The 17,087-nt window shown below is 39.7% G+C and overlaps 1 protein-coding gene across 1 annotated transcript in view; it reads left to right on the forward strand.

The window, feature by feature from the left end:
• Positions 1–3,362: 3,362 nt before the first annotated feature.
• The window catches only part of rela (v-rel avian reticuloendotheliosis viral oncogene homolog A), a 34,441-nt gene continuing 20,716 nt past the window's right edge, over positions 3,363–17,087 (forward strand). The window contains 3 exon segments of the mRNA XM_061913825.1: positions 3,363–3,547; positions 7,194–7,241; positions 12,693–12,838. Of these exon segments, the coding sequence (XP_061769809.1) occupies positions 3,541–3,547; positions 7,194–7,241; positions 12,693–12,838 (201 nt within the window). The 5' untranslated portion in view covers positions 3,363–3,540.

The raw sequence follows: 17,087 nt of genomic DNA on the forward strand, positions 1-17,087 counted from the left end.
CCCATGTCAGAGCGCCCACAAATATATACATTCATTTACTGACCCTTTCTACAGCAAAATAGTAAAATGACATCCTTGAATGAGTAATACAACAGTTCTGTAACATGTACCGGTAATTAATTAATAGAATAGAGTAGAATAGAAAGTACTTTATTGATCCTTGGGGGAAATTCTGCACCACAGTTTGCTCACAATAAACAATAATAATAATAAATAATATATAACATATAATATATGAATAATATAAATATATTTTACATTTAAGTGCAGTCAAGAAGGAACATATTCATTATACAGTCTGATGGCTGTCGGTATGAAGGACCTTCTGTCGTTCCGTGTTACATTTTGAGAGTCTGAGCCTTCCACTGAACGTGCTCATTCTCTCCGCAAGGTCCGAGTGTAGTGGGTGGGATGTGTTGTCCATTATTACAGCCCTCTATATGTGAAACAAAACCTACCTATTCACCTTTACACTCTTTTAATCCAATATAGTAATGTTACCTGAGGCTGAGTTCATCAGTGGCCATGATAATGAACAGCATGCTCTGACTGGTTTGGTCTCAACGAGTAACCATTTTTAGTTAATTTAGCCAATTTCCTGCTTGAAAATGGTAAATTTAGGGCAAGCGTAAGTAAATATTCCATAAGCACAATGGTGCTAGAGACCACTGTAAATATTTTTGGTAAAGTTTTGCTTAATCAATTTTACAGTTTTACTCCACATATTGATATGCCAAATGTGGATAACAAAAATAATACTGATAACAGTTTAGATTTATACGAACCCCAAAACCAGTGAAGTTGGCACATTGTGTAATTTGTAAATAAAATCAAAATACAATTATACTGGTGTTTCAGTCGGACAATGGCCTGGTCTACAGTCTGCGTAGCATTCCACTTACACCCTGTACAGACTTGGGTATTGGTGTTACAGACAGATGGATCAGGAGAGTCTCTGAGCTCGAACACGAGCCTCACCTTCACCTGTTTGTAGCCCAAGCTGATGGATTTCAGAAGTAAAACGTGTAACATCTGTCCCATATTTCTACAGTTGCAACATTTGCTGTTCGATTTACAAGACAAGCTATGTGCAAAACCCAAAACCAGTAAAGTTGGCACGTTGTGTAAATGGTAAATAAAAACTGAATACAATGATTTGCAAATCCTTTTCAACTTATATTCAATTGAATAGACTGCAAAGACAAGATATTTAATGTTCGAACTGAGAAACATATTTTTTTGCAAATAATCATTAACTTAGAATATAATGGCAGCAACGCTTCGCAAAAACGTTGGCACAGGGGCATTTTTACTACTGTGTTACATGGCCTTTCCTTTTAACAACACTCAATAAACATTTGGGAACTGAGGAGACCAATTTTTGAAGCTTTTCAGGTGGAATTCTTTCCCATTTTTGCTTGATGTACAGCTTAAGTGGGGTCTCTGTTGTCGTATTTATGCTTCATAATGCGCCACACATTTTCAATGTACCCGCACTCTTTTACTATGAAGCCACGCTGTTGTAACAGGTGGCTTGGCATTGTCTTTCTGAAATAAGCAGGGGCGTACATGATAACGTTGCTTGGATGGCAACATATTTTGCTCCAATACCTGTATGTACCGTTCAGCATTAATGGTGCCTTCGCAGATGTGTAATTTACCCATGCCTTGGACACTAATACACCCCATACCAAGCCTATAACAGTCCGGATGTTTTTTTTTCCTCTTTGGTCCGGAGGACACATTTGAAATGTGGACTCCTCAGACCACAGAACACTTTTCTACTTTGCATCAGTCCATCCTCGATGAGTTTGGGCCCAGCGTAGCTGGCGCCGTTTGTGGGTGTTGTTGATAAATGGCTTTCACTTTTCATAATAGAGTTTTAACTTGCACTTACAGATGTAACGGCAAACTGTAGATACTGACAGTGGTTTTCTGAAGTGTTCCTGAGCCCATGTGGTAATATCCTTTACACACTGATGTCACTTTTTGATGCCTGAGGGATCCTAGGTCACGGTCATTCAATGTTACGTGCAGGGATTTCTCCAGATTCTCTGAAGCTTTTGATGATATTACAGACCATAGATGGTGAAATCCCTAAATCCTTGCAATAGCTCGTTGAGAAAATGTTTTCTTAAACTGTTTGACAATTTGCTCACGCATGTGTTCACAAAGTGATGACCCTCGCCCCATCCTGGTTTGTGAATGACAGCATTTCATGGAAGCTGCTTTTATACCCAATCATGGCACCCAACTGTTGTTCCCAATTAACCTGTTGGATTTTCCAAATAAGTGTGTGATGAGCATTCCTCACCTTTTTCAGTCTTTTTTGCCACGTGTACAAGGTTTTTTTAAACATGTTGCAGGCATTAAATTCCAATTAATATTTCCACCAAATAACAAAGTTTTACCGTTTGAACGTTAAGTATCTTGTCTTTGCAGTCTATTAAATTGAATAGAGGTTGAAAAGGATTTGCAAATCATTACCTTCTGTTTTTTTTTTTAGATTTACACAATGTGCCAACTTCACTGGTTTGGTTTTGTATATTGCTTTTCTAGACGCTCAAGCACTTCATGGAGAACTGAGAAACCAGCGATTATTCATTCCCTCCACATTCACACATTGATTGTGGTAAGCTAAGCGTTTTGCCTCGAAATATATAAATGTTTTATTTTAAAACATGTCGTACAGTATATTGGCACTTTGGCTCATATTGGTGAAGTTATTGCTCAATCCATGTAATAGTTTACTCCACATACTAACATGCCAAAAGTATGACTGGCTAGTTCTGTATCCTCTACTTGTGGTCGACCTCGCTTCTATTTTGTTACAGCAGGGGGAATAAACAGGAAGTAAGAAACCGAGCAAAATAAGAAACCAGACGAGATGACTTCAATCGGGAGTTTTGGTTGTTGCCTCTCCTACTCACATCTTTTTCTGGGTTTTTCCGCGCTGTTTTGAGTGGGTGTAATCCTTTTTAAATCAAGGTAGACAAGAAACAACCGGTTGTCGACGTACTTGGGGTTACAAAATAAAAGCATCGACTTCTGTTAAATTGCATTTATTTATGCTTTAACAAATGCAATCATGGACATTCGACTGCTTGACAAAAGACGAGGGAATATTTACACTTTTGGTCAAACGTGGTTAGAACGATGAAAAACATGTTGCCTTCAATGCAGGTCTGCATGATAATTATTATCAATCGAATTATCGTAATAATGTGCATTATGTAAAAAATAATTAGTCCTGAATGTTTTCTATTGTATGTTTACTCACGAAGTATGTTGGTTTATTGCGCAAACAACATAGATTGCAGCGGTTGTCCTACCGGAAATTGCGTGTGTTGAAGTGACGTAGCTTGACACCGTGTCCCAGTGTGCATTACGTGAATACAGCTGAAATGGGTGGAGAGAAATGAGGAGGCCACACCAACGAACAGTTTAGTCAAGTATTTTTTTGTTTTGTTTTTACCAAGACTACGGACCTTTTATTGTTTACATCTTTTAGCAAACGGAAAAAGAGGGATTCGTGGCGCTATGGACGGTAAGCGTTTCTTTGCGTACTTTAGTGGAGACAGGAGGTGAAAATGGACTGGGTGTTGTTTGTGCGCCCAGGGGAACCCCCCCCCCCCCCCCCCCCCCCAATTGCCCACCAGTGGAAACGTCAACGTTTCTTATTGCTTTAAAAAAAAGTTCATAAAATGACATAATACGGACTCCTCTTGGCGCGGGTAACCCTCCTGGTACGAATGCGAGCTGTTCGAGGCCTGTTGAATCATGCATTTCCTACTACTACGAGCGTCGAGGCCGTACAACTTTTGACAATCATACGGTTTGACGTTTTGTTGCCTGCTTAATGTCTCGTCTCGATTGTCTCCAAACTGAGCAACTTTGCCGAACTTGGTCTCCAGAGTGGAACTGTCGTAAATGTGAAAGTGGCGAAAAGCCACCATGCGCTACAGGTGGTTGGGATGGACCCACAGCATAGACTTACTTTCAGGCTGTTTACTCTCTCCTAGTAGGAACGATTGTTGTCCCGATACCAATATTTTGGTTCCGGTATTAAAATGATTTCGATAATTTCGGCACTAAATAAAGGGGATCACTAAAAATGGCATTATTGGCTTTATTTTAACACAAAATCTTAGGCCATCTCCGGGTTGGGGAGGAGACCCTGCCCCAAGTGGAGGAGTTGGGGGTCTGTTCACGAGTGAGGGAAGAGTGGATCGTGAGATCGACAGGCGGATCGGTGCGGCGTCTTCAGTAATGCGGACGTTGTACCGATCCGTTGTGGTGAAGAAGGAGCTGAGCCGGAAGGCAAAGCTCTCAATTTACTGGTCGATCTACGTTCCCATCCTCACCTATGGTCATGAGCTTTGGGTCATGACCGAAAGGATAAGATCATGGGTACATGCTGCCGAAATGAGTTTCCTCCGCCGGGTGGCGGGTCTCTCCCTTAGAGATAGGGTGAGAAGCTCTGTCATCCGGGAGGAGCTCAAAGTAAAGCTGCTGCTCCTCCACATCAAGAGGAGCCAGATAAGTTGGTCCGGGCATCTGGTCAGGATGCCACCCGAACGCCTCCCTAGGGAGGTGTTTCGGGCACGTTCAACCGGTAAGAGGCCACGGGGAAGACCCAGGACACGTTGGGAAGACTACATCTCCTGGCTGGCCTGGGAATGCCTCGGCATCCCCCGGGAAGAGCTAGACGAAGTGGCTGGGGAGAGGGAAGTCTGGGCTTCCCTTAGGCTGCTGCCCCCCGACCCGACTTCAGATAAGCGGAAGTGGATGGATGGATCTTAGGGTTCATTAAACCTATGTTTCTTAATGCAAGTTTGTCCTCAAATAAAATAGTGAACATACTGGACCAGTGATTTTCAACCTTTTTTGAGCCATGGCATGTTTTTTCATTGAAAAAAATGCGGAGGCACAACACTAGCAGAAAACATTTTAAAAAAAATGAAACTCCGCAGCAAATATTGACAGTAAAAAGTCGTTCTCGCCATTGTTGGATATGAATTCAAACCATAACCAACCACGCATCACTACAGCTCTTGTCTCAAAGTAGGTGTACTGTCTTGTCACGTCACGCCGTGACTTATTTGGTGTTTTCCTGTGTGTAGTGTTTTAGTTTTTGGCTTGGCGCTCTCATTTTGTTGTTGATTGTCATGTCATGTACGGACGTACTTTGTGGACGCCGTCTGTTGCTCCACATGCTGTAAGGCTTTGCTGTCATCCAGCATTCTGTTTTTGTTTACTTGGCAGCCAGTTCAGTTTTAGCTGTGTTTTGCATAGGCATACCTAAGCTTCAATGCATTTTTGTTTATTTTTGGTTTAGGCGTTAGATACCATCTTACCTGCACACTGCCTACCGCTGTCATCTGCATGTTGGGATAACGAGAAACCATGTTCCCAACATCAACGAAGCAATTAGCTACATGCTGCCACTTACTGATATGGAAGCGTATTACACGGTTACTCTGGCGAGCTCTAGCCAGCACGGTTACTCAACAACGGCACATTTTCGGATTCTAATTACTGATTTTCATAACATTTTTTCAACCCAATTAGGTGAAATTATATATTCTCCCACGGCACACCAGACAATATCTCACAGTACACTAGTGTTCCGCCGCATAGTGGTTGAAAAACACTGTACTAGACAACGTGTCTTTTAGTAATAAGTCAACAAACAAAGGCTCCTAATTTATCTTCTGACGTATGCAGTAACATATTGTGTCATTTTCTATTCTATAATATTGTCAAAATTAAGGTCAAAAAGTCGTAGACAATGAATCATTCATCTACTTCTTCGTTTACTGTTAATATCTGCTTACTTTGTCTTTTAACATGTTCGATCTACACTTCTGTTGAAATGTAATAATCATTTACTCTTCTGTTGTTTGATACTTTGCATTAGTTTTGATACCGCAAATTTGGGAATCGATCCGATACAAAGTCTTTACAGTATCGTACATTGGTCATATTCAAAGTCCTCGTGTCCAGGGACATATTTCTTGAGTTTATAAACACAATATACATTTAAAAAAAACAAAAGATGTTGTGATGCCAAAAAATATCGACGTAATCATAGTAGTATCAACTAGATTGTACTTGTACTTGGTATCATTATAGTGGATGTTAGGCGTAGATCCACCATTGGCGTTTGTTTACATTGTGACGCCGGTGTGTAGTGAAGCATGTTTAGCTATTCCTCGTCCTGCAGGTGTGATACTTTTAAGAAACGTACTTATTTGTCAACATGGAGGCGAGGATTAGTGATTTAGAAGTAGCTAAAACACTGCGGACAGCAGCTGGACTTAAGCCGCTAGCTCGCTAGCCATGTCTTAAGCACCTCTTCCTGAGGGCGTTTCAGTGTTATAACTTCACCTTTATCGTTAGTTTTCAAGCCATAATGCATCCGTGTTCCATTTACTGTCTACACACATTGTCTGCTTGTAAGTACTCTGTGATTGTGTGCTCGTCTGCTCGTAAACCAGCATTGACACGACGACGGGAGGGAATGGACCGGTACTTTTCAGAGGTGGTATAGTGCCGAATATGATTTATTAGTATTGCGGTACTATACTAATACCGGTATACCGTACAACCCTAGTAGGAACTAAAAAGCATTTAAGCATAACTGAAGTTAGCTTGAACAAAATTTGTCTTCTTTTTATTTCTCAAGCTGCCACTGGGCCTCACCTGGAGTTTTCTGGCTGCTCACATTAAAAAGCTTTGACTGACAAGAAGGAATTGAAGATATTTGCCTTTTAGTCTCCAACATATTAGATAACCATTTTGTTGCGCGTCACACATGCGCTTTAACTTTCTCTTTTACACTTCCTGCCAAACAATGACAGGATGTCGTCCTTAGAGATGTAAACAAAAAACACATTTCCTTGCAGCACCTGAAACTGGAGCATAGCGTTGTCAGCCACAATGGAGGCAGCATGCCATTTAACACCATTTCTTCCCTGCACTCTTTGTAGTCTCTCTCACACACACACACACACACACACAAGGAAATGCATCTGGAAGCCCCTACCCTTATCTTGCCGACCTTTCACCACTTTGGAGCACTTACGCTGGCTGTGACCACAGCGAGAAGGAGAAGCCTACCACAAAAATGTGCTGAATTGTGTTATTGTTGTCATCACGTTTGTAACATGTTGCACTTGTGTGTGTTCCAGGGGTGATTCCAGGTGTGTACGGATGGGGTTTGAACCCGGTCAACGCTGGTAAGATCACATTCACTTCAATTACATGTATGACTTTTACTTTGACAGATTTTGCATTGTACCTCAAAGTATTATCAGAAGTATACCTTTTGAGGAGCACCATGACTAGCGCCGAAGCCGATGACATTAAAATCTTACTCACCACACGCAAGAAAGCTGCACAAAGCATTGTGTTGTCCATTTGACCACCCGGCTTCTAGCAGCACCAACGCCTCTACGACTGGCTGACTAATGTCAACCTCATAGAAATTGCAACCAAAACTGCGATTTTTCTATCCAAAATTGCGATTTGCATTTTTTTTGTATTTTACACACAACAATGCTTAAAACTGAGAAAATAATGAGTGAAGGAAGACATGTTATTTTTAGTCTGTCAAACAACATAGTTGTCTTAAGGTGCCACAGGTGTTCAACTTGACAGCATTTCACCAACAAATGTGTGCTAGCATTGTATGATAAAATAAAGGATGAAGTCAATTTGTGCCAATAGTGATTATTGAATATTAAGTCTGTTTTTACTGTGAGAAGGTCTTTCAATGTTTAAGCGTAATGTGTTACAGTAATAAACACAAAACATGGTTCAGTATGCCATGTCAAAGTTTGCTGGTCTTCTGGAAAAAATATTTTAAGGTAAACACTGCCGCCTTACTAAAACCATGTGTTATTTCTAGTTTAAACAAGGAACTGTACCAGATTGCATACATATTGCATTAAATAAAATTTAATCTAATGGTTACACCTTAAAACTTAAAGGGGAACATTATCACCAGACCTATGTAAGCGTCAACATATACCTTGATGGTGCAGAAAAAAGACCATATATTTTTTTAACCGATTTCCGAACTCTGAATGGGTGAATTTTGGCGAATTAAACGCCTTTCTGTTTATGGCTCTTTTGGCGATGACGTCAGAACGTGACGTCACCGAGGTAATACAGCCGGCATTTTCATTTTCAACACATTGCAAACACCGTGTCTCAGCTCTGTTATTTTCCGTTTTTTCGATTATTTTTTGGAACCTTGGAGACATCATGCCTCGTCGGTGTGTTGTCGGAGGGTGTAACAACACTAACAGGGAGGGATTCAAGTTGCACCGATGATGCGAAAGTGGCAAGAAATTTGCCGCCGGACCCCCATTGAATGTGCCGGAGTGTCTGCACATTTTACCGGCGATGACAGACATGGCACAGAGATGTATGGATAACCTGCAGATGCATTTGCAACGATAAAGTCAACAAAATCACAAAGGTGAGTTTTGTTGATGTTGTTGACTAGTGTGCTAATCAGACATATTTGGTCGCGGCTTGACTGCCAGCTAATCGATGCTAACATGCTACGCTAATTGATGCTAACATGCTGTTTACCGGTGGTGCTAAAGCAGACATGGCACAAAGATGTATGGATAACCTGCAGATGCATTTGTAACTATATTATGTTTCCTTCCACTCACATTTAATGCTAAAAAAACAATTACCAATCGAAGGATTTAAGTTGCTCCAGTGTCACAAGATGCGAAAGTCATGATCGTTTGGTCCGCACATTTTACCGGCGATGCTAACGCAGCTATTCAGCATTGCTATGGCTATGAATAGCGTCAATAGCTATTCGCTTAGTGGCTTCAGTTTCTTCTTCAATACTTTCATACTCCAACCATTTGTTTCAAAACATGCGTAATCTGTCGAATCGCTTAAAGGGGAACATTATCACAATTTTAGAAGGGTTAAAACCAATAAAAATCAGTTCCCAGTGGCTTATTTTATTTTTTCGAAAATTTTTTCAAAATTTTACCCGTCCCGGAATATCCCTAAAAAAAGCTTTAAAGTGCTTGATTTTCGCTATTTGCTTAAGCCACTGTCCATTTCCCTGTGACATCACATAGCGATTTTAATACAAACAATGGTGAATAGCACACCAAGATATAGCGACATTAGCTCGGATTCAGACTCGTATTTCAGCGGCTTAAGCGATTCAACAGATTATGCATGTATTGAAGCAGATGGTTGGAGTATGGAGGCAGATAGCAAAAACGAAATTGAAGGAGAAACTGAAGCTATTGAGCGAATAGCTATTGACGCTATTCGGCCATCCTTGCGTTAGCATCGCCGGTAAAACGTGCAGACCAACCGATCAGAACTTTCGCATTGACACTGGATCAACTTAAATCCGTCGATTGGTAAGTGTTTGTTTCGCATTAAATGTGGTTGGAAGGAAACGCTGGATACAAATATAGTCTCAAATGTACATACAGGTAGCCTAAATAGCATGTTAGCATCGATTAGCTGGCAGTCGTGCCGCGACCAAATATGTCTGATTAGCACATAAGTCAACAATATTAACAACACTCACCTTTGTGATTTCGTTGACTTTATCGTTGGGAATGCATCTGCTTTGAGTGTCGCAGGATATCCAAACATTTTTGCCATCTCTGTCGTAGCATCGCCGGTAAAAACCAAACAGGGGACTTTTGCATCTCTTGACACTGGAGCAACTTAAATCCGTCGATTGCTAAGTGTTTGTTTGGCATTAAATGTGGATGGAGGGAAAGGCTGGATGCAAATATAGCTACAAATGAGGCATAATGCTGCAATATGTACACACAGCTAGCCTAAATAGCATGTTAGCATCGATTAGCATGATTTACATTCTACGTAAATCATTTTGAATCCGTCCCTGATTGTGTTGTTACACCTTCCGACAACTCACCGACAAGGCATGATGTCTCCAATGTATCTGAAAACATTGGAAAAAACAGGAAAATAAATGAGCTGATTTGACTCGATGCGTCTGATGTGTAGGGAAAAATTGCGTTGAGTACCGATGTGACGTCACGTTCTGACGTCATCGCTCAGAGAGTCATAAACAGAAAGGCGTTTAATTCGCCAAAATTCACCCATTTAGAGTTCGGAAATCGGTTAAAAAAATATATGGTCTTTTTTCTGCAACATCAAGGTATATGTTGACGCTTACGTAGGTTTGGTGATAATGTTCCCCTTTAAGCCGCTGAAATCCTAGTCTGAATCCGAGCTAATGTCGCTATATCTTGCTGTGCTATTCGCCATTGTTTGTTTACATTGGCAGCACTGTGTGACGTCACGGGAAAATGAACAGTGGCTTCGAGAGAGAAAAAATAAGGCACTTTAAAGGGTTTTTTTTAGGGATATTCCGGGACCGGTAAAATTTTGGAAAAAAATACAACAAGCCACTGGGAACTGATTTTTATTGTTTTTAACCCTTTTGAAATTGTGATAATGTTCCCCTTTAACGTTTGTGAATGATACTGCTGTGTATCTAGATACGTATCAAACGTCTAACATTGAACAGATGCACACCTCTACCAATTAGCTTTTTTTTTTTTTTTTTTAAACATTAAAAACTTACTCGCCACAGGCAAGACAGCTGTGCAAAGCGTTATGTTGTCCATTTGACCACCCGGCTTCGACCAGGAACACCAACCTGCTTATGCCAACGCCTCTACGTCTGGCTGACTAATGTCAACATAAGTGGTTGTTAACATCACAGAAATTGCAACCAAAACTGCGATTTTTCTCTCCAAAATTGTGATTGCGATTTGTGTTTTTCTGTATTTCACACATAAAAATTCTTAAAACTGAGAAAATGAAGAGTAAAAGAAGACATTATTTTTGAGACTGTCAATCAACATATTCCTGTCTCAAGGTACCACACATTTGAACAGGGGTGTGCAAACTTTTTGACTTAGGGTCCGCATTGAAGTAAAAAAAACTTGGCCAGGGGCCAAAAACTGATTGCATGTAAAGTAACAATATATACAACACACACGTATATATTAGAACTGGGTGATTATATGATCTGGATTGTTGATCGCGCTTAATTTGAGTTTGATCACGCTGATTAGCTGTTAGCATATTTTCTCAATCAAACATGGCGTAACTGTTAGAACTTCCAGCACTAGTAAAACACTATGGAAGCAACAATGCTTGGTATAATCCTGCACAGAACCATCCACCTCTTTGGACCGCAATCCTGTGTGTGTGTGCTTGAATTTATCTTCGTTTGCCGGAAAGTGTTCCCATGAGGGTGTGACCTCCCGTTGCAGTGCGCGAAAATCAGGCTCATCACGTTTAATCAGTCTTGTACCTCTTCCCCCTCGACGGCTCGGAAATGCAATCCAAAATAACTAAATAAATATGACGAACACTAACCTACAAGTTGAAACAGCATTTAAAAGGAGCAGAGGCGTTAGTGACACACTTACTGTAACTTTCACTATCTGCTGCAGCTCATCAGTAATTGTGCCCTGAATGCGGATTTGCCGGCACTCACAGGAGTTTTTATTAGTCCCAACCTGGAGAATCAACACACCCACTAATTTAATCAGAAAAATACATTTTATATATAAATATTTGTCTATCAATCAAACTTTTTGTTTATGTTTCTGCAAAGATTCGATTTGTCTGATACAACATATACTAAAAAACTCTGCAGACAGACACTTTTTGTTGAAATCATTAAGTTTGTGGATAAAAAAAACTTTTTGTTCCTGAAATAGTCATTAAACTTGTTTTATGTGTTGGTACACATTATTTTACAGTACATCCCATTCAAACTGCACTTTAATGTAATCATATTCAATATATGCTACAGTGTTTGAGTTTAAAAAAAACTCCACAATCTGGGAAACCGCTAGCCAATTGCCAAAGCACTGGTGAGAAGCACTGGTGTATACAAGTAATTAAAGAATACAAAGGGTAATTTACCATGTGAAGGTGTTGTTTAACAAATAGTAACTTAAAGTAAAAGGTCTATAGTATTTAGTACACCACTACAGAAGATACTTTTTGATGACAGGCAAAATAACAGAAGAGCTTTGAAAGGAAAGAAGGTTGTCATAACTCTCACAAAATGTACCAAAAAAGAAGCAAAATCTGTAGCACTAGAACCAAGGTATGGACCGGAGCGTGGGTTACATATATTGTTGCACCTCTAGTTGTCAGCGATTAACGTCTATTACTTCCATCAAACATGGTGGAGTTTTAATTAAAATACATTATTTAAAGACAATATACGTTCTTGGGTGTGGGGGAGTTTATTTTTTGAGTGTTTTAATATGTTTATGTTCTTCTTTTTTCATTTTTAAAGGATATGTAGTCTATAATATTAAAGGCAAAACTGGTGTTTGTAAATGAAAAAGCTGTCAGCATCTTGTATTTATGTTAGCATTCAAGCTAGCTCGCGTTTGGCGCATGAGCTGCTTCTCCAGGAAATGAGCAGTATCACTTTTGAGTTTTTCAAAGTAAAGCTTTTCCCACTTGCAGTCGCACCTTGTCAAAATTTAAAATCGTAAATGCTAACTGTCGAGAATTTCATCACGGTTTATCATTATGACGGTAATCGTTGCATTTCTGCTGCGTGTAACGAAATCTGGTAGTGATACTGTGAGTCAGTCACATAATTCCTTTCTTCTTCTGTTAAGTCCAAACAGCAAAGCCCTTCATCGAGATCATCGAGCAGCCCAAGCAGCGCGGAATGAGGTTTCGGTACAAATGCGAGGGCCGCTCGGCGGGCAGCATACCAGGAGAGAAGAGCAACGACACCACCAAAACACACCCAGCCATTAAGGTCAGTCCAGCATTGTTTCCCCACAAGACTGGAATCTACATGAGGTGGTAGGTTGCAAGGGCTGAAGCATGTGGGGTGGTAATTGCATAATTGTCCATGATGCATGTGCATGCATTTTTTTATTGACACTGTGGGAGAGACAAAGAGTGAGCCGAACCCCTGAAAAGCAGAACAAATATGTATATTAATGGCCTACTGAAATGAGATTTTCTTATTTAAACGGGGATAGCAGGTCCATTCTATGTGTCATACTTGATAATTTCCCGATATTGCCATATTTTTGCTGAAAGGATTTAGTAGAGAACATCCACGATAAAGTTCGCAACTTTTGGTCGCTAATAAAAAAAGCCTTGCCTGTACTGGAAGTAGAAGCCGATGTGCCCGTGACGTCACCGGTGTGAGGGCTCCTCACATCCGCACATTGATTACAATCATGGACACCAGCAGCGTGAGCGATTCTGACCGAGAAAGCGACAATTTCCCCATTAATTGGAGCGAGGATGAAAGATTCGTGGATGATAGTGAGAGTGAAAGACTAGAGGGAAAAAAAAAAAAGACAAGGGCAGTGGGAGCGATTAAGATGTTATTAGACACATTTACTAGGATAATTCTGGAAAATCCCTTATCTGCTTATTGTGTTACTAGTGTTTTGATTATAAAATCATACCTGAAAGTCGGAGGGGTGTTGTGACTGCCAGTGTCTCTGAGTGAAGCCATGGAGGAGCCAAGAAAGTCGCAGCTACCTCTTTGACAGCTGCAGGAAGAACGACACAAGCTCTGCTCATGTTTACAGTAAGAGCCAACTTATTACCATAATTTTCTCACCGAAACCTGTTGGTTGACCTGTGGTAGAGAAACATGTTCGCTTGACCGCTCTGTTCCATAGTAGAGCTTCACAACAAACAAAAAAACACCTGCTGTGTTTGTGTTGCTACAGCCGGCCGAAATACACCACTTTCCACCAAATGCATTCTTCTTTATAGTGTCCATTATTAATTGAACAAATTGCAAAAGATTGAGCAACACAGATGTCCAGAATACTGTGTAATTATGCGATTAAATCGGACGACTTTTAGCCGTGAGTGGTGCTTGGATAAAATGTCCACTACAACCAATAACGTCACAAGCACGCGTCAACATAAGCGTCATCATTCCGCGACGTTTTCAACAGGACACTTCGCGGGAAATTTAAAATTGCAATTCTGTAAACTAAACCGGCCGTATTGGCATGTGTTGCAATGTTAAGATTTCATCATTGATATATAAACTATCAGACTGCGTGGTCGGTAGTAGTGGGTTTCAGTAGGCCTTTAATACAAATAGATAGAGATGTAACAAATAACCAAAATTAGTTTAAATTCGTTTTAATTTAAAAGTTGTTTTTTAACATGCCTGAAGGCCTGATCACAAAGTTTTGGATCGCTTTATTTGATCTGCTACACTGCTGGAAGCTCAGTGTCTATTGTAAGCTCAGTGTCTACTGTGCTCTCGATCTCTCTTTCTCCCCGTGTGCATATATGTCCCTCTCTTGTTTCCCATGAAATTGTCAACAGACTTGTCACAGTAATGTAACCAAATAGGAGAAAGACTAAATGTGCAGCAAGGACACAATTAAATCCAAAGTTTAGAAGATATTTTGATTTTTTAAAGAGGAATAGTAAATTTGATAGAAATGTTGCAATACTCCAGCACTGCAGTTCAGTACAGGAGTAGCACGGCCAATATCAACACACCTGGTGAGAAATCATGACAATGAGAAGACTAGCACAGGTAGTTAAAAGACACAACAGTACAAAAACATGGATGGTGTGGCGAAGTTGGGAGAGTGGCTGTGCCAGCAATCTGAGGGTTACTGGTTCAATCCCCACCTTCTACCATCCTAGTCACATCCGTTGTGTCCTTGAGCGAGACACTTCACCCTTGCTCCTGATGGGTCCTGGTTAGCGCTATGGAAATAGTGTCAAAGCGCTTTGATAAGGTAGAAAAGCGCTATACAAGTATAATACATTTAACTTCTATTATAATTCAGCTGTAGCCAAAGCATAATGTCTTCAATAGCCCATTTCAATGTTAAAAGCTTGAGTGTTGTAGAGAATGATGGCTTTTGGGACAATAAATGCATTGGTACAAAATAGCAAGTTGACAGCATTTTACCAACAAATGTGTGCTAGCGCTGTATGATAAAATAAAGGATTAAGTCAATTTGTGCCAATAGTGATTATTGAATATTAAGTCTGTTTTTACTGTGAGAAAGTCTTTCAAAGTTTAAGTGTAATGTGTTACAGTAATAAACACAGTCACCTGGTTCAGTATGTCATGTCTTTTGGGAAGAATATTTTAAGATAAACAGTGCCGTATTACTGACCAAGTGTTATTGTTATTTCTAGTTTAAAGAAGGAACTATACCAGAATGCATACATGTTGCATTAAATCAGATCATATTTTACAAAATTTAATCTAATTGTTACATGTTAAAATTAAACGTTTGTGAATCATACTGTTTTGTATCTAGATCAGTATCAAACGTCTCAATAGGGCTGGTGATAAGGCCTTTTTTTAATATCTCGATATTTTTAGGCCTTATCGCTATACACGATATATATCTCGATATTTTGCCTTAGCCTTGAATTAACACTTGATACATATAATCACAACTGTATGATGATTTTATGTCTACATTAAAACATTCTTGTTCATACTGCATTAAAATATACTCATTTTAAACTTTAATGCAGAGAAGGAAATCACAACTAAGTCAATTGAAAAACGGTATTTATTACAGTTAATAGCAGGTGACTTTTCAAATGATGCTATATATTAGCAGTAATGCTACTTTTGGTAGCAACGCTTGTGCCCCACATAATATCGCGTATAGCGATATATCGCCCAGCCCTACGTCTCATATTAAACAGATGCACACCTACCAATTCGCTTTCTTTTTTCGCTACTATTGTGGTTAAGGGCCACAGCAGGACCAGCTGCTCTTTAGAAGAACGATACATGCTTCCATGTTAGTCTTGAAAAGTCTCCAATAAGACCAGAACATCTTGTTAGATTTTTCACAAGTTGCTTTTTTCAAAAAAAAAGCCAACGCATCAGTAAACTCACTGCTTAATAATTCCATCAGCAGCCTGGCCTTGACCTCGGAGGTCATGCAAATTAGCATTAGCTATAAATTGCAGATACCGTCATTTACTGTCCCCTTCTTACTTTTCAAGGTTTTAAACAATATTCTACCCTTATTTTAAATGAAAATGAGACTCATTGGGATATAGTATTGATTCTAGTCTTACACCCAAAGCACTAGCAACTTTTCCAGCTCAATATTTAGAACACTTTGGCATAGTTGTAACTGCAGCTTTTATTATAAACTGTATCCTAATGATGGTCGCAACAGTAGAGCAGTTGAGACCAAAAATGCAAACACATTGGTGGGTGTTTTTCCCCTCGGTACGCTTTAAATTATGTTTATTTTGACCCACCTGTTGATGGCTTTCCTTTTCTTTAGCACTCTACCATCAGAAGAAACTGCCTTACACTACGGAGACACATCAAATATCAAAGCACTAACTAATAAGCCGTGTTGTCCTTCTTAGTGTAGCTGCATGGCATACATGTGAGTAAGTGAGTAATAGGGATGTAACGATAAACCATAATGATAACCGTGGTAAAACCCCTGACGGTTAGTATTACCATTTTAAATAAAAATTATCGAAAAATCAAGCTTGATAACTGCACTTTGAAAAAACTCTAGAATAGAATAGAATAGAAAGTACTTTATTGATCCCTGGGGGAAATTCAGCACCACAGTTCGCTCACAATAATAATAAAAAATATATAACATATATATATATATATTTATACTTATATATATATATATATATTAATGATATAAATATATTCTACATTTAAGTGCAGTCAAGAAGGAACATATGCTTCTTCCATTTTCTAATGATTGCTCCAACAGTGGACCTTTTTTCACCAAGCTGCTTGGCAATTTCTCCGTAGCCCTTTCCATCCTTGTGGAGTTGTACAATTTTGTCTCTGGTGTCTTTGGACAGTTCTTAAAGCTCTTAGCCATGCTGAATTTTTGGGTCTTACTGATTGTATGGGGTGGACAGGTGTCTTTATGCAGCTAACGACCTCACACAGGTGCATCTGATTCAGGATAATACAGTGGAGTGGAGGAGGACTTTTAAAGGCGGAATAACAGGTCTTTGAAAGTCAGAATTCTAGCTGAGACAGGTGT

This window comes from Nerophis ophidion, linkage group LG10 (assembly GCF_033978795.1).
Source record: "Nerophis ophidion isolate RoL-2023_Sa linkage group LG10, RoL_Noph_v1.0, whole genome shotgun sequence".
In the NCBI taxonomy this organism is placed as follows: Eukaryota; Metazoa; Chordata; class Actinopteri; order Syngnathiformes; family Syngnathidae; genus Nerophis; species Nerophis ophidion.